At 43.0% G+C, this 20798-nt stretch overlaps 1 protein-coding gene across 2 annotated transcripts; it reads left to right on the forward strand.

The window, feature by feature from the left end:
* The first annotated feature begins 1068 nt into the window (after window positions 1–1068).
* PRPF18 (pre-mRNA processing factor 18) lies at window positions 1069–17766 on the forward strand. Of its 2 annotated transcripts, XM_040595707.1 has the most exons (11): window positions 1069–1171; window positions 2311–2388; window positions 2514–2540; window positions 5312–5416; window positions 7029–7142; window positions 8914–9060; window positions 10322–10390; window positions 11472–11612; window positions 12080–12151; window positions 14568–14723; window positions 17093–17766. In XM_040595707.1, the coding sequence occupies exons 1-11, from the start codon at window positions 1106–1108 to the stop codon at window positions 17171–17173; spliced, it is 1056 nt and encodes a 351-aa protein (XP_040451641.1). In that variant the 5' UTR covers window positions 1069–1105; the 3' UTR covers window positions 17174–17766. The 2 variants fall into 2 exon arrangements, with proteins under 2 accessions (XP_040451641.1, XP_040451642.1); XM_040595708.1 differs by lacking the exon at window positions 2514–2540.
* The last annotated feature ends 3032 nt before the right edge of the window (window positions 17767–20798 follow it).

The following is a 20798-nucleotide window of genomic DNA, read 5'->3' on the forward strand; positions in this document are numbered from 1 at the left end:
GGGATGGGAATTGCTGGACAAAACCAGATAAATAAGCAAACCAAGATTTCTTTGTGTTATTACCTGTGTCACAAATGCTGTATGCCTGGTGACAAGGGCTCAGGCTAACAAAGGCAAGTAGTTTTTACTTCCAGGATATACACGCTAAGGAGCTTAGTCCCTGCCAGCTACCTCAGTAGTGCTCCAGGCCCAAAGGAAGCGGAAACCAGGCATCACAGTTAAATCCCAACACACCGCCCCAGGTCCACAGACAGCACAGGAGACAGGGAGCACAGACCCTTCCCATCTCCTGGGTGATTTTTAATACCAGCACCTCGGGAAGGAGCAGGGCACTTGCCAGGGCCCTGCAATTAAACTTCACCAGTGTGGTTTCACCTGGACCCAACGATCTTAAACACCTTTTGCAACCTAAGCGGTTCAATGATTCTGTGGCTGCCCATGGGGGGCTGCTAACCCTCCCAGAGGGCACGGCCGGTGGCACAGCGGCGCTGAGGGCATGCCTCTGACGGCAGTCCTGTGGCCGCTGGCCGGCATCACAGAATCATAACAACACCTTAATGCCCTCGAGCCCACCTGTCACCCCAGCACTGCCCAGCCCAGTGCCATGTCCACACCGCTTTGCATGGCGACGCCACGGGAGCCTGTGACCTCCCCGGGCAGCCTGTTCCAACGCCTGGCCACGCTTTCCATGAAGGAATTTCCCCTCTAAATTTCCAGTCTAAACCTCCCCTGGTGCAACCTGAGGCCTTTACCTCTCGGCCTGGCGCTTGTCACTGGGAGCAGAGGCCGTCCCCCCGCCCCCGCCATCCCTGGGCCCATGGCACGGCCCTCCGCCCCGCCAGGCCCCCTGCCCAGCGCCCCGCTCCCCTTGGGCCCGCAGCCCGGCGGCCTCCCCGGGGCAGCTGAGCCGTCACAGCTCCCCCTGTGCACAGTCACACTATCGCGTAGCTTCGCCCCCGCCCCCGGCGCTCCTCCCGCCCACCAGGGGGCGCTGCGAGTGTGCCTGGCCTTGCAGCTCGGCTCGCGGCGTGGACTTCCGGAAGTGACGCTATTGTTTTTCTTCGTCACTTCCGGCAGCGGAGGCGGCGTAGGCGGCTGAGTCGCCATGGACATCCTGAAACGGGAGATTAGTCGGAAGCGGCAGCAGCTGGAGGAGAAGGAGCTGCTGGGGGTGAGGGTGGCCGGGGGGTGGGCGAGGAAGCCGGCCGGGGTGGGGACCGGGCCCGGGGTGGCGCCCGGGGTGGGACGGCAGGAGCGGCCTGAGGGGGGGCTCGGGCGGGGGAGAGGGAGCGGGAGCGACATGGGGCAGGGACCTGGGTGAGGGGCTGCGGAGCTGCCCGGGGTGGGCTTTGGGGCGGCCCGGGATGAGGTGTGTGGGGTGAGCGGCGGCCCGGGAGAGCGCTGGGGGAAGAGGAGCAGGAGCGGCCCAGGATGGGATCCGGGCAGGGGCCGGAAGGAATTTGGGGGCGCAGGAGCAGCCTGGCTTCAGGGCCTCGCTGTGTGCTGAGGCCTTTTGGAGCTAGTTTAGTTATTTATTTCAGGTACTGAGGCAAGAGAAAGGTCTGTGCAACCCTTAGTGAACAATGTGTGGTTGCCTTTCCTCACCGCTGCTGTGTTTTGTTTGTAGCAATAGCAGGGTCACGTAGGTGTGCGCGTGTGCTTAAAAGCACCCGCGGTAGAGCAGAGCGCTTTCACTGACATCAGAGTTTAGGTGTTGGCATTAGCAGTTGAAGTAGGGAGCTGTGATCGGAGGCTGTTGTAGATCAGGCAGACAAAGTGTGAAGAAAGAAGTCATAGCTCATGTTAATCAAGGAAATGCTTCAGGGTGACCACAATCACCAGCTGTCATGTCTCTGGAAGGTCTTATCAAATACATTTCTGCGTAGGTGCCCCAAACAAGCTTACAAAATGCTCTGTACAAAGGTGATTTCTCCCTCCTCCTTGATTTGGTGTAAAATGACATGTTTTGTATGGTTTATGTAAGTAACTTCCTTGTACTCCAACCTGGGCTTTGTTGTACACATCTGAAGTGAAGCTGTCCACCAACAACTGCCACAGCCTTACATGACAAAGAATGTTTTGTTTAAAGCGCTGGTGAACATATTGTACTTTTAAGTATGCTTATGTGCTCCAAAGTTGCTCCATGTTGCTGATTTTCAGAGGTGCTTTCAACTAGTTCCCTTTACATGACAAGGTAGTCATCTCTATGAAAAGATGCAGCTGAATTCACCAAATCAAGTAAGGAAGTTTGAGCCATTTTTGCCCAAGTGCAAAGAACTGTAAGCTGTTAATAGTTTTCCTCTCTTTTAGGGAAATAAGAAATATTTCAAACGCAGTGAGTTAGCTAAAAAAGAAGAGGAGGCCTACTTCCAGAGATGTGGCTACAAGGTATGGTAATTGTTCTTCCAGGAATTTTTATGTTTGCTTTGAAGTCTACATTTTATTATCAACAGTATAAATGTTGTTAATGATAATTGTTGTTCTTTGTTCAATCTGTTGATGTTATACATTAGCCTGTAAATGAGAAGCCACCTGGAGAGGTATGAGTTTCCAAACCCATTTGCAATGCAGGAAAAGATATGCATGTTATACGGCTACTTAAGTTTGTGTTATGGTTTGGCTTTTTTTTTTTTTTTTTTTTTTTTTAACGCATGAAGTGGCTTGGGGTCAAAGCTTGTCTTCCTTTCTTTTTAAATTGTGCTGTTAGGCATGAAAACTGGATCTGATGTAGCTACCTTCCCCCCACCCCCCCTTACTGGAAAAAAATGGATACATTTGGATAGGTTTATCCATTCAGATAATTTTCATGATCTTGAGAAATGTCCAAAAGAAATCAGTGTAGCTTGGGCGCATATTGAAAAAATCTGCCAACTGTATGTATTTGTATTTGGGTTTTGACCATCAACCATTCAACATTGAAAGTGTGTGACAACAGCATTTATTTTCTTGCTGGCAAAATATTAGAAAACAGTTGGTAACCTAGGGCGCATTTAGCAACAAATGAGTGATCTGGAAGGCTTTACCTGCCTTGTAATGGTGTCAGGGCAATAGTTTACTGAAATGGGAAGAATGCTGTTTTCTTTACAAGTGTGTGCGTCTGCCTGCCTGCCTGATTATATGTGTGTGGGAGGGGGTGTGCATTCCCTTGTGGAAGACATAGGCTTGTAATCTCGTTTGCTGTTACTGGGCACAAATAGGAGCTTTGTTTTCAATTGAACTTTACCCAGTTAGTGACTTATTCTGAAACCGTGATCTGTTGGTAGATTATTTGAATGTCAATGCCAAAACGATTCTCAGAATGTGCAGCATATAGTTGTGAGAATGTATTCTGTGCATCCAGTTGCTCTTCCAAGTGGAAATGACTATGTGATGCTTTTTGAGCATTGGCTTGCATTCTTCAGAACCATACGTGGCGGTTAAAATGGCATTGTCTGTGCTGCTGCAGCACCAGTTTTGGTTTGAAATGTAACCCTGAAAATGGTTTTAAAATAAGTTGCTTCCTTTCATTTAGTACCTTTTTAGAGCCTCCCAGATTTCTGCATTTGATCTGTTGATGAGATGTAGAATATGGACTGATTTCTTTTTAAATTGTGCAGCTTTATACTTAATAAGTTGTAATAATTTGACTTGCTTGAAGAAAGCACTGAAACAAAAATAACTGTGGTAAAGGTATCGCTTGTAACTTGGAGTCCAGCTGACAGAATGGATCAAATCTTTTCCCCCAAATGCTGCTGTCTCTTTATGATTTCAAGAATGTTTGTAAGTTAAAATTTGTATGTATCCTTCTGCCATGGGAGTGTATTTCTTTATATAGGTAATATAAATTTACACAGTTCTTCCATGTTTTCTGTTCCCTGCCAATTCTCCCTTTCCTGCACTGATGGAAGTTTTATTTTCCCCCTCCCTTTGTGTTAAGCATTGATTTGATTGTCCTTCCCTTGCTTGTCTCAAACACCTGTACTTGTAGGATCGATTTCTCTGTTTGGTATTATGGCATTGAATATGGATTTGTAGCTGAATCTTGTAGCTGGAGCCACAGGGGTGGATCCTTGCAGCCACATGGAGTTATACCAACACCTGAGTGCAAGACTGGCAAATTGGCCTGAAAGAATAGGAAACATTCTTTAGAAAAATCTGTCTCGTACAATGATCAAACTGATCAACCTGAATACAGACTGGAAATGACAGTGAGCTGCTCGTGCACGGAGATTGCTGCAGGGTGCTGTAGGATGAAGTGGGGCATCTCCCTTTCAGCAAGTATGGAAAGGAAATAAGTTCTAGTAAGGAATCTAGGAAAAAAACCAAGATGTGAGTGAGTACTGGAAATGTTCCCTTATTATAGGAATATTACCAAGAGCGATCTGCTCATGCTGTCATAAGTGTCAAATTTGAGCTTATAAAGGGAACTGTAGTTACATGACTACTGTCTCAAAGTTACTTTGATCAAAGAGTTGTTTTGCATTATTAAAACATTGTGTAATGAAGCAGGAAAGCTCTGTTTGATTCAGGGACCTTCTTTTAGATTAAGAGGAATCATTAATGAGATCCTGCCCCTGTGAGGAGTTGTAGGTGTCGTTTTTTCTTTCTTTCTTTTTTTTTTTTAAACCTGCAAGAAACTATGGCAAACTTGTTTAAGGTAACATGTCTTTCTAACAAGCACCTTTCAAAACCCAGTTACAAGCAATGGATCACTGCTAATTGTACTCAGCTCACTGAAGCTGTAGGTAATAAACATTTTAAGCTTACGCTGCCACCGAAAGAAGCAGCCCCGCTCTCTCCCTTCCCTTGGGTTTTTTTTTCTGCCCTTTTGTCCATGCATGTGCTATGTGTGTTGAGCTGGATGAGGAGGTTAAGTGGTCTGCGAAGGGTACCTTTCTTTGTGTTTGCCAGATTATTTTCTGTTTGAATCATTCCCTACATCTGGTTCATCACATACCGATGCAAAGGCTTTTGCATGGGTGAAGAGGGTAGAACAGGGGCAGGAATCAACAGGCAGGGGGTGGATCTGCTATTTTTGGCACCAATGCTGGCGTGTGCCTGCTGAAGTGATTGCTAAACTTTAGCAATTGTCCTTTCTATTTACTATAGAGACTGCTTCCTGCAACCTGCAGAAGTGTTAGTTAATTACTGATACTTTTAAAAGCTTATATTGTTCTGTGAAATTCAATTATAGCCTATAAAAACTATGAAACTAAAAGTTTATATTGTCATGTTAAAATCTGCATTCCAGAGTTCTATATCTTCACTGTTGCTGTCAATATATAGGTTTATTTCCATTGGCGCATTAGTAACTTATGTCTGTTGAATGTAGGTACAGCAGCAAGAAGAGGAAGAGAAACCACTGACTGCGTCAAATCCTGTGCTGGAACTCGAACTGGCAGAAGAAAAGTTACCAATGACTCTTTCCAGGCAGGAGGTAAAATCAGTCGTTGTAAACAGACTACCTGAGTTTACAGAAAATGCTTCTGAAACGTCTTGTTTAGGGACTGTTTTTTCTAATGAACTGTACTTTTAATGGCAATTTGTATTAAATAATAAGCCTCCATTTTTACAGTCAATGATAAATTATCATCTTTGCTTATCAAGGATCTGCTGTTCAACTGAGTGTGTAGGGAGATACAGATAGGTAGAGCCTCCTTGTCATGGATTTGCACTGATGCTGACCTTTTCCAAGTATTTTTCTCCCAGCTTCTTTTTTGAGTAGTTCATTGGTCTGAATCCGATTTTAGAAACTAAAGATTTGGATGTTCACCTTGTTTTCTAGAAGGAACAGTCCTGAAGCCAGAGCGGCTGGTGCGTTCTTTGTGTTTTCTAAGGATAAAAATACCTATGTGAATGCGAGTTCACAAACAGATCTATACCCCAAAACAGAAGAGAAGCAGGAAGTTCAGAAGGACAGAATAAATTCTGCTCTTGGAAATACTGAAATTCACAGCTGAGAACATCCAAGGACATCATGTCCCTTTAATTTTGCTGGATACTTGCTGTTTTTTACGGGAGTGTGTCACAGGACTTGTAATGTGGGCTGTTGGTTTGAGGTTTGGTCATACAGACCTGTGTAATGCGCAGTGTCTCACTGCTATTGATCTACTTGGGTGCATGTTTTGGCGGAGGTTTAGGTACTGCAGTGCCAGTGTGATATCCACCACACAGCCAAGTGTGATACACTTGCAAGTCAAATGCTTCCCAACATGCGGCAAGACACTTGCCACTGAATAAACGAATTAATGTCTCAATTCACTTAGTTTCTTGTTGTCCAACCAGCGTTGGTATAATGAAGTGTATGGCATGAAATGAAGTCTAAACCCTTCTCTTGATCACCACAGTATTGCGTGGTGATTCATATACCAATAAGCCTATTGCTTGATACACTAGATGAATAATGGTAAGACTAAAGAGATTTAGCAAACAGTGCAGGAGAGGAGGAATCGGGAGAATAAAGTTTAGGTTTTGGCTCTGCCCGTGACTTTAAGAATCGGTTGACAGAGATTTTTTTCACCTGTTACATCTGTTTTAAAGTAACTGTCCCATTAGACTATGGGACTTAATATTTACCAAATGCTTAAGGATGTGAATTTTCAGCAAATTGTTTTGCAGATCAGTGACAAGCTGCAGCCTAGTTAAGTGAGTGTTTTTATTGCCCTAGACAAGTAGGTGAGTGATATTATTGTCAAGTTCCTTTGTGATTTTTGAAAAGGTTTTTTTGAGCTGTGCCAGAGGGATGATTTTGGTGTATTTGTTTAAACAAGTCAGAAGGAGGAAGAAGTTAGGCTGTATCAAACAACTTGGGATTTTATGTAAAATTTAGATTGGTAATATTTGGAATGACCTTTCACTGAAATACCGTGGGAATTTTATATTTAGATTGTAAAGTGTCTGGAACATTTTTCTACTGCTTAAAATATTGTCATTTCCTCCCCAGTCCAGCTCAGCTTGTTATCCTAAGCAAAGTAAATAAATCTGTTATTCTGGATTTTGTTTTGCTTCCTTTAGGAGTTAGTGTAAGGGAATATTTTAATTCTTTTCAGGTTATCAGGAGGTTACGTGAGAGAGGTGAGCCAATCAGATTGTTTGGAGAAACAGATTATGATGCATTTCAACGTCTGAGGAAGATAGAAATCCTTGCACCTGAAGTGAACAAGGTAAGACTGGCTAGCTATTAGTTACTTATTTGAGTGGGATAACCCATCAAGAACCCTATAAAAGTTAACGAAAATCAGTTTCAGTAACTGCTGATTTTCAGGAGTGAGGGGTAGTACAGAACAAAGAGAAATATCTGCTCAGTCTCATTTATCACCTGAGTAAGTATGCTAAGTGTGTTTTGTGCACAATTACAATTCCTTATGTTAGTTAAAACCTTGAAACCTTCTAGGCCCTTTTCAGTTAAAAAAGGGGCCTCCAGGTGGCAATAATACCCCAGCCTGTGCTGTTAGCTGCTTCTCAACCAGCAGAGAAGACAGTCATTTACTGTTAAAATGATCCTGTTTTTATGATTATATGCTTCTCTGAGAAGGTACAGGTAAGTAAGAAGACGACTGCATCCTGTCTTTCCGGTATGTAAAGGATTTTTCAAATCCCTTGATTCCAGAGCTATTACTTGTTATGGAAACTTGCTTTTTCTCCTGTTCCCTTAAAAGTAGCCATCAATTAAAAAAATGACTGTAAGATACATCATAGTTAACTGATTTATTCTTTTTGTCTTAAGAATCGATCATTTAATTGAGGAGATGCAGTTGGGGTTTGTTTTGCTTTCACTGTTAACCAAATTTGCATCCCAGCTAAGAGAGTGATGATTTGGATTTTCTTCCCTAATTTGTGGCAAACTGAATTGTTTGAAACATCTTCACTGGGGCTGCCCGTAAAAGGAAAACCTTTTCTTGTTCGAGTCTTTTCAAAAAAGATAAACGGATCTCAACACTTTTTAAAAAATAAATATATAATTCTGCTAATGAAAGCTTCCCCTCCAGTGACATCAATGACAGTAGTAGAAGTATTAAGAAATAGTGAGCTCATAAATAGGGTTGTATTGTATTTTTGTGTTCAATGTTTCAGCCACTCTTGTTGCTTTGTGTTGCTTAAAATGTAGATACTCACTATAAACCAGTTTATGGTTCAGACATTTTTAGACTACTAAATGATTAATAGAAATGCTCCAGACAGTCAAGTATAGTGATGGAGGAGGGGAAGTGCATATGTATTCCCAGTGGAGTGGCTGAATTTATCTTAGGGTAAGAAATGCCATACTCCTTTATAGAGCTTTATATTTTATGTCTCAAGAATGCAAGTGCTGTAACTGTGACTAAGCTGAGTTTCTTGTTCTATTTAAAAGTAGTTCTTAACTTTGTATACACAATTTCAAACTGATAAAGTTTTTTAGTCACCTATTCTAGAGTAGGGGATTTTAAACGCTTTATATAAAACATTCTGCTATGTTTAAATCACTGGCACTGCATTAATGTTTTATATGATGGCACTGAAGGAGTGTTACCTCATCTACAGCTTTTTTTCAGGGCAGATGTGAAGACTTGTAGGGCTGATGATGGTTATGGTCTGTTTTCTGTTTGTTTTGGGGTGGTTCAGTGCATTGCTTGGAGAAAATGTCTTGAAGGAAGTCCTAGAAGTTGGTTCAGTACTCCGCTTTTCTGGTGAAAATTTGGTAAAAAGTCTTTTTTCATAGGTATGAGCATTGCAGATGTTAATGTGCCTGTGTTTTTTTTTAAGTGCTGAAGCAATCTGGAAACTGTTCTTCTAATTTGGTTTAAATTCAGACAGCAAAGATAAAGATTTATGAATGTTTTTATAGAATTTGATTTTTTTTTTTAAACAGGAGTTGGATGCTCACAGTGACAGGACTGAACTGCTTTTATTTGCTCGAGGGTTTTTTGTAAATTAGTAATTTCTTCTCTTTTCTAGGGCCTGAGAAATGACCTGAAGGCTGCTTTGGATAAGATTGACCAGCAGTATCTGAACGAAATTGTAGGTGGCCAAGAAGCAGGAGACGATGACTCACAGAATGACTTGAAAGTCCATGAGGAGAATACTACTATTGAAGAACTAGAAGTGTGTGATGGGTAGATTTTAATTAAGGGATTTTTAGATGTAGTGTATTGTTGTGAGAAAGCTTCAGGATTGTTTCCACATCTAACTTAGGCATTCTAAAGTATCCTTAAATATGCTCTGTTAGGGAGTTGAGGTTTTGAAGCCTTGAGTTGCACTCTTAAGTGCCTACAGTAGACATGTGAAAACTCAAGTGGTCTTTGTTTACTACACCTCATCAGAAAGGGGGCAGGAGTTGCCTGCAAGAAAAGTGATATAGTTAGGATTCCCTCTGCAGGGGGTTTGGAAGTAAAGAATTTGATAAAGATAACATTACCTGGTTATAAATTCTAAAGCCTTTTCAATGAGTACTTGAGAGGGTAATAAGCATAGAATCAATGAATTTTCCCTATACAAGAGAGATGGACTCTGAAAAATGGACACACAGAGAGAATGTTCTATATGAAAACATCTAGGACAAAAAAAAAAGTGGGCATCGGATCACAGGAAATGTAAGAAGTGCAGAGATGATGTGTCCCAGGAACTTCAGTGCAAATAGCTACCATGTTCTGAAAGAATACCATGGTAGTTGTGTGAATGTCGTGAAATGCATTCAGCCCCTGGTACTTTAGGGTAATGTTTTGAAAAGCACACTAACTTGAGCTGAAGTCTTTTGCCCTTAATCTTCAAAACTCTTTGCAGGAGTTGATCTTCATAACACCCCTCCACAAGTGTATTTAAGAAATAATCTGATTTATAACTGAAAGCTTAAATGAATGTATTAGTATTAGGAGACAGTCTTTGGTTTTTTTGTTAGGGTATCAGGGGTTCTGGTTTAAAATAACTGTGGTACCAGAATGGGTACTAGTTGTAATGGGGCTGCGTTTTATCAGTCTGTTAGTTCTCAAAGTATTACCTTTTTGGGGTAGTAGGACAGGCTTGGTTTGAGCTATGAAAGTAATCTTTTTCTGAAAAGTTTGAAGACACTGCAGTCTTAATTTTATGCTACTTTAACTGCATTCCCTTGAGCATAAAGGCTTACACTGAAATGCGTTCCAAATCTATGAGATTTTTTAAATACAACTCAGTTTAGAAATGTGAGGACAATGGAAATAGGTTATAAATCCAACTATGTCTACTGGAAAATGTTTCTAAAAATTGCTGTTAGTATTAACAGTTCTGAGGTTTTGGCAGGAAGCTAGAGCATTGAAGCGTGGTGGTGGTGGCGGCAAACTTCTAGACAGTGTGGAAATAATAGCCTTTTTTTTTTTTTCTCCCGTTCTAGGTTTTGGGAGAATCCTTAGGACGGGGTGACGATCACTATGATATGGACATCATAACAAAGTTCTTGAAGGTAACAAACTCCAATAGATTAATTATTGTGTAGCTATGTCATATTTTTTACTGTCATTCAGATACATTTTGTAACAGAAGGAATGGTTTCAGCTGCTTGGAGAGAAGAACTCACACATCATGCTTAAGATTTGAGTGTTTTTTAAATGTTCAGTACTCCACAGCCTCGGTTAGTCACAATAGTGACTAATGCTGCTAGACCTGGGAAAGAGCTGTTGGGAGAGCGGTGTTTTGCAGAATCTGCTCCTACTTTTCCAGACAAAATAAAACAGGTTTTGATTTCTATATGGTAATTGAGGCAGTTGTATCTAGTTGCTTCTGTGTACTACTACAGCATTAAAAAATTCTGTGGAGTCCCTGCCTCCCTTCCCCCAGGAACAGCTGAAATGAGCTGTCACTTGGTACGGTCATGTGAAATAAGAGATTTTTAAGGGAAGTCCTCTGGTTTTGCTAAGGAAACAGGTTCAAGTGGATAGCAGAAAATTGTTCCCTTGTTTCCTGGCAAGAAGCCTGTATTGCCTCGTTTGAGTCAGCTGGTCCCTGTCTAACTATTGGGATGATCAGAAGTCACAGCCAGAGCTAAAGCTTTGATGTGTATGTAAGATACACCAGCATTTTAATATAGTTTGGGCTGGGCAGTCAGACAAAGAAAGCTCAAAACCTGTTTTCTGGGTGGAGGGAAGGTACATTTGACATGTTTGCCTTCTGGTGTGTTCACTGTGATCTGCACCGTTCCTTAGGCTCCTTTGCAAAAGTTGCCCTGAAACATCGGTGTCTTCTGCTTAGGCTTCTGCTCTTTGTAGGTGGCCCTCCTCCTGCCTAGCGCAGATACCTACACTCTTGTTTCCTTGGGGTTTTTTGTACACGCCTTTTTATACATGCTCCTCCCTTGCCCACGTGTTTTTATGATGGGAGGGTTCTTACTATCCCTCCTGGCCTGTCCTTCTGAAAGAGGCCTTCTTCATTCAGATTTCTCCAAAAACCTCATTTTGCCTTGGTGGCTTAAACCACTGTTCCCATCTGTTTTGCTGAGGATGTCACTAGATGGCACTATGACATAAATTTGCTTGTTCTTCCTGCAGTTTCTCCTTGGAGTTTGGGCTAAGGAGTTGAATGCCAGAGAAGACTATGTGAAACGGGGAGTACAAGGGAAGCTGAATAGTGCCACTCAAAAGCAGACAGAATCGTACCTGAGGCCACTCTTCAGAAAACTTCGGAAAAGGGTGAATCACTTTTAAATGTCACTATCCTGTAAGACTTGCTTTAACTTCTGCTTTCAAAGTACCCAGTGCTTAGTGCCCTTTCCTAAGGTAAGAAGAAGAGGGTAGGTTGGTTAGTTTCTGGGACTAGAGCCCATGACTCCCAGCTCTGACCTTTTTATCTTGGTCAGCAGATTCTTCTGCCTACCCGCTGCTTTTTCAGGTGTTGCTTAATATATCACCTGTTCATTGGGTTGCAAACGTGACAGAACTGGGGTTGTATTTTGCACTTTGCCACTAGCTACTAGGCACAACCACTTAACATCTCTTGCTTTGGATCCTTCATCTAAATAATGAAGATCTTTTCCTTTCTTAAAGTCCTCAGGCTAGGGTAGTTGCTAAAGTTTGTATAAACGCTGAGTAGGCTGATTTTCCTGAGCTGCTATTCTGAAGTAAATACTGGGTTTTGTCTTTTTCTTTTTCTCCTGTAGACACTTCCTGCAGACATCAAAGAATCAATAACTGATATTATTAAATTCATGTTGCAAAGAGAATATGTGAAGGTACGTTTGTTTGCACTCTTCTGGCATGTTTGGACAGTCTGGTTCTAATAGATGAAATTCATTACTTCAGCGTTCCTATTTTTTTTTTTTTATTATTTGGAAGATACATAGCTGGAAATGCATGCAACGTATATTCAGACAAAATGAAAAATGGCTGTTGAAGGTTAGGCTCCAAGTAACGTTTGATCCACAGCCTGTCAGATCTTTTGAGCTTTGCAAATACCAAGAGAAATTTTTCTCGGAGATGGTTATATTAAGTTGCAGAGGAATCTTCTATGGGAAACCTGATATTGTAAAGTTAAACGAAGGTATTGGATTAATAGTAATAGGTTGTCAATTAATTAATTAGGAATTAATTGAGGCGAACTGAGTTAATTGAATTTGAGACACTGTCTCTTCTTTGGCTATGCTCACGTTAGCTGGCTTGGTAGGGCTGAGGTAAATTATTAAATAGTTTTTTGGGTGAAGTCTGCTTACTAGGGGAGGCAGAAATACTTTGGCACACAGGATCAAAGACAGTGTTACGTTTTGTATGTAGCTGCCTTCAGAAGTGGAACTCGAGTACCGATAGCATTTGCTTAAATAACCTTGTGTACGCAGAGGAAATTGAGCCACGTTTTGCCTTTAAATTTCTAGTATTTCTTACTATTCTTGTGGGGACTTGGGATAATTTGTCAAGTAAGGAAGGAAACCTGCTTTTGTTACTGAAAAAAATTAAGATGGCCTAAGGAAAGTTTAATCCAAATCATCTGAAAGCAGAACTGAAAGTGTGGGATGTATGATAGTGGGGTTTTGTTTGGGGAATTTTTTCTTTTGGTTGTCATCATTATGTTGAAATTCCCTTTCCAGTGCCCTCTAGAACAAAATAATGAGTGTGTGGGAATGTGGTATGTGTCATGGGTTAATCGGCTCTGCTTCTCTCTCCTGGAGGTGCTTGGCTTTATGTAGAATTCACAGATTGATTTTGGAGGAGTTGAGTACACATTTGGAAGTGGGTTTTGTTGTTGGGTTTTTTTTTCCAATTAGGCTAATGAGCCATGTGCTTTTAAAGATACTCATGTCCTTTTCCATTTTGTTTCTTAAGGGACTTGTTTCTTTCTGCCTGCTGTTGTCTTCTGTGCTTTTTTGCTTTGTGCAGCCTAGTGAATACTGTCAGCCACAAATCCTTACTGCTTAGTTAGATGAAATGCTTGAAAGATTTAAATTTTGAAATCAACATGTGACAGCAGGCAAATGCCAGAATGCCAGTTGTCACTTCAACCTTAATTAACCCTGTTGTGACAGTCCTGGGAGGGTCTTTAATTGGATGTTCATATCCTATGTTTCATCACAAAACTATATTTAAGTCGGCAAGTAGGTATTTGTTCAGATTCTACCTCATGAAGGTGAAGACTAAGTCCTGTCTGTTCTTCAGGCTTACTTGCAGCTCTGTCTGCAACCCCCAACCTTGGTAGTTACTCGCCTTCCAGTTTGCTCAGTACCAGTTGGGAAGAAACTGCACCCACTGGTCACAATTGCTATTTCTTATTGTCTGCTCTTTAAATAGGAGATTATAAAGGGACTCTTCATCAGTGAGTCTTGTTGCTGCTTGCTAATGGTGGAGGAATGTCCTGCTCCACATCTTTCTTGAAGCTGTTTCTATAATTGTACGCATGTGTCTGTCTTCCTCACTTCCTGGTTCTCAGATGTCATGTTTTTTTTAATCTCTGTACTTCCTTTCTCCCTTTCTATTAATTTTCCCTTCAAGTTTTATCCCTGTTCTTCTGCAGGGATGTTGTCTGCTACAGCTTTAGAAACGGGATCTGCTGTCTTGATTGGGAGATTTCAGATTCCTATTTACTGCTACTACTGCTCTGTTCATAACTGTTGCTACTAATGTGCTTGTTTAATCCTGTTTTGTGGAGAGCTGGTTGTCAGCCTCTTTGGAACCTAGCTCCTCTCCCCGAGAGCTGTCAGGCCCCACTGCACTCCCGTGGATTGGGTAACCTCCGTTCTGCACACATGACAGTGGGCTGCAGTGGGTTGTGCTTACAGACAGGGCTCCCTGATCTAGTCTGCAACAGAACAGCAAGGGCTGTATAGGTGATTACAGCAGAAAAGCTTATGGGAACCTGGGAAGGCAGAGTTGAAAATAGTCCTAGTAAACTTTAGTTTTGATCAAGGTAATTAGACTGCCTTATCCAGTGCTTTCTTTCATGAGGTAAAGTCCATAGTCTTTGCTCCCCTCAGAGTTCAGCATAAACATGAATTGTTTATTGTTGGGAAGGTGTGTTGTAAAATTGGTTAATAGCATGCAACGAAACCTGATTCAGAGAGCCCAGAATAGATGATGTTCCTGTGTCCCGCAATGCAAAAATGCTCTGCTTTCTAATGCTCTTTCTGTTTTGCTAAGAGTGCATGTGCTGTTTTTCTTCAGGCGAACGATGCCTATCTTCAGATGGCTATTGGAAATGCTCCCTGGCCTATTGGTGTCACTATGGTTGGCATCCACGCTCGAACGGGTCGTGAAAAGATTTTCTCCAAGCATGTAGCCCATGTTCTCAATGATGAAACTCAAAGGAAATATATACAGGTAATGTTAGCATTGGAAATCCAACAGATTTGCTTTTGCAGTTAAGGGATCTTTGAGAAATACTGGTTTCAGGTGATGTGATAAAACAGTCCTAGAAATGGACAATTGCCTTAGTTTGGGTCAAATATAACATCATTTAATAGTTAGCTCATCCTGGACCTTAAGGCTCTTCGGTGCTGGGCTAGGAATGCGATCTGATGGGTTTTTCTATGTCTTAACTATTGTAATCCTACGTGAACACCGAAGTAGCTGTGAAGATATCCTTTATTCTCCCGAGTTGTTCCACTGCTTAACTCATGGTTTAAACATCGTGCATGGAATTTAGTACTGTGACATACAGTCCTTCTGACTGTTTCTGCAACTAGATTAAATGCATTCATTTTACAAACATGCCTCTTTAACAGTGTGCGCTCAATATTCCAGGTTTAGTTCCTCCTGTGCGTTTTCAAATTCCTGCCATGAACTTCTGGCTATGGAATTAGTAGCAGTGGTGTTTTTCTTTTCTGTCCTTTCAGTGTAGTGGGTGGGCAGGTCTGAGGAAGCAAGCCTTCTCTCCTTGCATTGGTGAATGTACTTGCCTCTTGCCAGTTGCAGTTTAATTGAGATAAAGACCTTCTGGCTTAACTCTGAAGCCTCCAGAGCAGCATCATGGAGTTGGGGAGGTTTACATAAATGTCTTCCTGCTGCAGCAGCAGGACTCCAGTTGCTTTGCAACTTCTGCAGATGTCTGCAAGCATGCGAGCAGATTTCTTGCAAAATGCAGCTTTGCCTTCTACTTTGAGTCCCTTTGTATTTGGGCTACAAGTATAACCGTTGGTTTGTCTTCAGCTATCTTTTTTTAATCGCGTAACCTGAGGAAATATCATTGTGAAGTCAGAGGGAGCTCCAGTCACTTACAGCACCAGCAAATTAAATCTGACCAGTTCTTTTTTAAGGTGAAAATCAGCATGTGGATTATGCATCTTCAGAGACAGGCTCCAATTAGTGTAATACGTGCTTGAAAGTGTTGAATGGATGAAATAGCTTATGTTAAACTAAATAATTTTGTTGTTAGTCCATGTTAAAAAAGGGATTTGGACTCTGAAGAAAGATTGGTGTGGGCCTCAGCATGGCCATAATGCTGCTTTTCCAGTTTTGGTGCGTAATTGGCCATCTGCGTCCATTTGCTGCTGTTGTAGCAGAAAGATCCCTATTCTGTAGTGTTGCTTGATCTCTTGTAACATCCCTTGCGGAAGATACAATGTCTATGAATTCCACAGTCTGTCCTGTTCTCTGCTTTTGGGGTTACATCTGTTGGTCAAGGAAATCCTCATGTTCATATTCCCACTAATTTCATACCTGTGCTTCTGAATGACACAACGTACTGAAGTGCCAAGGCAAAGCTGGCTTTAAACACGTACGCTCTCCATGTTTAAGTATCAGGTCTGGCTTAGCTGGTCTGGTTCAAACTGGAGCGTGAGATACTGTCTGTGCTCCCAGCAGTTACCTGAAGCTAGCATGTTTCTGATCTACAACGAACCTGAGATCGTGGCATCCCAAGCAAGGAGACATTACGGTGCTAGGACATGTTTTCCGGTTGTGCCTGCACTGGAGAGGCCAGAGCATTGCCTGTTGAATCATCTTCCCCTTCAACGAGGAGCTGTGTCCCATGATGAGTGTTTAATGACAGGCCCATGAGTCTGCCGTCTCGGAGCAGTGTCACTGCTCAATTACACTACCACCACAGCGGTTTTCTGCTTTGTTAGACTTTTGTGCGTGACTTGAAGGAAAATAATCACAGGGTTTCTGTCATTTTCTTTTTTGGCAATTGATGCTTTGAAAGAACTGGAAAGTTCACGTTCTTCCTTGATCGCTTCTTCAGTTTGCCTCCATGGTGCAGGTCAGCTGTGGTACCACCATGGGGAGGAATGACACCTCTGCACCTGAGGAATTGTTTGGTTTTCTTAGGTGTCCTATTTGTTTTGTTGTCAGAAATGGCTTTTTTTCTCTTTAGAATGACTTTTAATATTCGGGTGTCTTTTAAAGATCTTTTACTGTGATAGTATTGTTTTTTCCCTTGGTGATGAAGAGAGACTAAAGCATCACTGTGATTCTTCACTATGAATCTGTCAGACAGGACTGGATCTGTAGTCCCTTTGGTTATGCCCCAGAGTCTTCTAATATTGGAGATAACTTGGAACTTTGCAGGAGGAAGGTTAATAAAACTTAAAATAGAAAAAAAAAAGACCAAAAAAACCCCAACCCAACCCCAAAATAGCAGCCTTTTCTTTCTAATTATTCTTATTAAACTTAAAAATACTGTAAACTGTGAAGTTTGTTAGACAGCTGCAGTTTTATTACAGAATTGTCCTTGTTCTGTGAATTCCTAGGGGCTGAAGAGGCTCATGACCATTTGCCAGAAGCACTTCCCAACAGACCCATCGAAATGTGTGGAGTACAATGCTTTATGAGGCTGCGGTGTCCAAGGCATGACTCATATTTTGGTCTCCAAGACCCAGAGAGGGTTGAAGAAAGAGAGATTGTGCTTCAACACCAACAGGAACCTAGGGTGGGCTTTGCAGAGAAGCATAAAGCAGCAGACTTTCTACAGCTTCCTTTTTACAAGCCCCATTTATTTAGATTTCTTGTAGAATCTATGCCTTACGCTGAACACATCCAGTATAGTGCAGAGGCGGGGGGGGGGGGGTTGAAGATGTTATGATCAGGACAACGACCGGGGACAATGAACATGACCCTTGCTTTTATTTCAGTTTGCTATTCAGGGAATGTACAGATTGAACTGTTTCCCATGTCTTAGAGCTTTAGGTGAGACTCAGCCCTGCAAGGAGTGTATGTGGAACTTTTTGGGCTGTTTTTCCCATTGGATACTGATGTGGGGAGATGATTAGAGGGAAGCAATTGAATCTGAATCTTGGTTATTTCTGTAAATATGAAGACTTTATTGGCTAATCTTTCATGTGGTATTTATCAGGAGGGGGAAAAAAAAGTTTATATATTTCTCAGCTGCCAGCCTCAGTGCAAAGAGTTTTTGATCTTGAATGCATCTGATTTGGCGCTTTTTTTTTTTGTGTTAACAACGTTTTTAATACAAACCTTCTGGGCTTGGGGGAAGTAATCTTATGGCTCCTGAGGCTTTCAGATCCCATTTTTATACATCTGGAGAAAATTTCAGTCTGCTGGGCATTGCAGAGAAAATAATTAGGACCTCCCATGACCATGAACAGTATTTCTAGCAGCCACAAATCTTTGCCATTGTGCATCTTGACTGGGAATGGTGAGGAAACTCACAGAAACGATGATGTCTAATTCTGCATAAACAGTGAAATGTTGAAGCTTTGTGGGTTGAAAGTCTTAGCCTGAAATAATGCACTTCTTAAAATTACAAGAACTGCAGTACCTCTGCAACAGTAGTAACAGGCTCTTCTCTTAAGGAGGCCTTCCTAGGACCTGCAGTGAAGCTCCAGATTGTTGGTCGTTGCAGCGGCTGCTAATAACAGCCACTACCCACATCTGCGAGAATCCAGACCTTGCATCTGTCTGGCCCCACAGATCCAGGAGAGCCGATACAGAGTGCACTCCTCAGCCTCTGGAGAAGCCTCTTCTGTGCAGTCGGTGGAGAGGGCAGGGTCTGGTCCTGGCTGCTCGCAGTGGGGTTCAGGCAGGTGTTTGAATCTGGTATCCTGTTGCTGCTCCTGTGAGGCAGCAGGTCATCTGATACATCTGGCACTCGCGAGCAGTGGGCTTGCTGCCGGTGGGCTGTTGGAGCAGTAGGCCCGGCGCAATGCGAGCAGAACCACTTCCTGAAGAAACGGGTCAGCGTTTGAGCGTACTGGTTTGTCCCGAGTCCTCACCTTGACTGGAAGCACAGAGCAGGAACTGGCACCCTCTCCTGAAGGAGTTACCAGTCTCCTGTGGGTTTTTACAGTGTCCTGAGGCACAGTGGGATGTGCTGCTGAGAGATCTGTGCTGGCACTGAGTTTGGAGGAGTATCTTGAGGAATTTCAGGTTCTTCCAGAGACTCTCTGGATTCTGAAGTGCCTCTTTGGATACAGGAGTTTTTCAGTCTGGAGCGTCTGACCCCAGAGAAAATGTCAAGACCTTAAACAGTTTAGAAGTAATAAAAATGAGGTGGATGAGACCTATCCGATGCCTGGGGAGGGATCTTTGGGGAATAGATGGGGATTTGTGGGGAGAAGCTGGACAGATGCCAAGAGCATGGAAGAGTTTCATTAACAGTGGTGTCTGGTAACTTTTTTTGCAGTGCTTTATAGAGATACTCTTTGGAGGCACTATTACGACAGGAAACATTTGTAATGCTGCAACTTTACCCCTCTCCCCACCCAGATGATTTCCTGAGCTGTTTCTACATCTTTGTCCTGACCTTAGTTCTGAACTCTTAAAATAATTGAGGGAACGATATTGTCCCTCATTTAGCAGAGCTATAATTTCCCTGGAAAAAGCAGCAAGTGAGTAGCCAGGGGATGGTTTAGGGAGCATTGTAACGTCTGCTTTGGCGGGAGCTGGATTCCTTAGGGCATCTGTAATAGTACTAGATAGATTTTTTCCTCCTGCTGTAGAGCTGATTCTTGAGGAGAGTTTTAATGGTGCCCCAAGTACCGGTTTGAGTGGGGATGCGCCTCCTGTAGGGATGTGAATTTGGGGTTGGAATGTTTTATTCTGATCAGGTTTTTAAAGACTGTAATGTAAGCAGTGTGCCTCCTTGCTGACAGTCCCTGAAATACAGCCGCCTTGCTTGAATGAATCCCATGACGGAAGAACTTTATCCCCTTGCAATTCGTGGAATGGCGCTGCATGGGGAACCAAGGAACTGAAAAGTACTTTCTCACGGCATATCTGGGTAAGAGTTTCCAGCTGTTCGGCACGTGAGAGCCAGCTTCAGTCCTCAGGGGATCGCAGTTGAGGGGGACACGGTTAGGGCAGCTGCTTTCCATCATTGCTTGGAGGGTCTTTGCAGCTGGATGGCCCCAAATTACAGCTACCAGACCATGATCAAATAGTTAATAATGCCTTTTAGCCAAAAAAATCCAAAACCCATCCGACTGAAGTCTAGGGACGAGTGGGTGCGGCGCAGCTGTCACACTGCTTGATGGTTTTTGTGGGGAGGGTATGTTTCAGTTTAGCGATTCAGACTTCTCCCTCTGGGCTTCTGCAGATGTTTAATTCTGATAATTCTTTCATTAGACGGAAATAACTCCACTGAATCCAAAGACCTGTAGCCTTGGGATGAAGTCATATGTTCACCATGGCGATGTCTGGAGTGTTTTTTGGACTTCAATGCCCCTGGTCATTTGTTGCAGCCCCTGACCCTTTCCCCAGCCCGGCGGTGGAAGGGGCTGTGTGCAGTGCTGCTCTCGGAGCGCGTGCTCTCTGCCTTGTGTCGGTGTCATCGTGCCCGATGGTCATTAAATGCCTTAAATTCCTTATTAGACATTTGCTGTACCACTGGAAAGGCTCTTGGGATCGGCGTATGTGGGATCAATTCATTTGGATTAACTGGGTTCCGCTCCTGCTAGCTGCCATATGATCTCTATTATATAAAATCTCTAGTTTTAAACTGAAAGAGATTTAGATTGGATATGGGGAAGAAATTCTTTACCGTGAGGGTGGTGAGGCGCTGGCAGAGGCTGCCCAGAGCAGCTGTGGGTGCCCCATCCCTGGGGGTGCTCAAGGCCAGGCTGGACGGGGCTGGGAGCAACCTGGGCTGGTGGGAGGTAGACGGTCTTTAAGGTCCCTTCCCACCCAAACCGTCCTATGATTATAGATCCAGTTTTGCCCAAAGAATGAGCTGGGTTGGGATATAAATGGCTTCACTCCTTGGGGGCAGGAGAGCACCCTGACTCCCGGACCCAGGGGATGAGCACACAGCATGGTGCCCTCCTGGAGGGCTGCTGCAGGGGTGCCAGGGCTGGTATCGGACCTGGAGCAGGCTGTCATGAAAACGGCTCCTGAGGTGGCATAGAGCTTGAAGCGCTGCCTGCAGCGGTGTTGGAGCCGCTGGCGATAAATCTGAACCAAAGTCCCAGAGTTAGGGGGATGTCTGAAAAATGTCATCGT

The sequence above is a fragment of the Falco naumanni genome, chromosome 5 (assembly GCF_017639655.2).
Source record: "Falco naumanni isolate bFalNau1 chromosome 5, bFalNau1.pat, whole genome shotgun sequence".
NCBI lineage: Eukaryota > Metazoa > Chordata > Aves > Falconiformes > Falconidae > Falco > Falco naumanni.

What these genes read in the sequence shown, in the direction of transcription:
- PRPF18 (XM_040595707.1), top strand. Translation starts at nt 1,106, where the DNA reads ATGGACATCCTGAAACGGGAGATTAGTCGGAAGCGGCAGCAGCTGGAG. An exon ending in AGGAGAAGGAGCTGCTGGGG is followed by an intron (nt 1,172 to 2,310) that starts GTGAGGGTGGCC and finishes CCTCTCTTTTAG; the next exon opens with GGAAATAAGAAATATTTCAA. An exon ending in TCAGAAAACTTCGGAAAAGG is followed by an intron (nt 11,613 to 12,079) that starts GTGAATCACTTT and finishes TTTCTCCTGTAG; the next exon opens with ACACTTCCTGCAGACATCAA.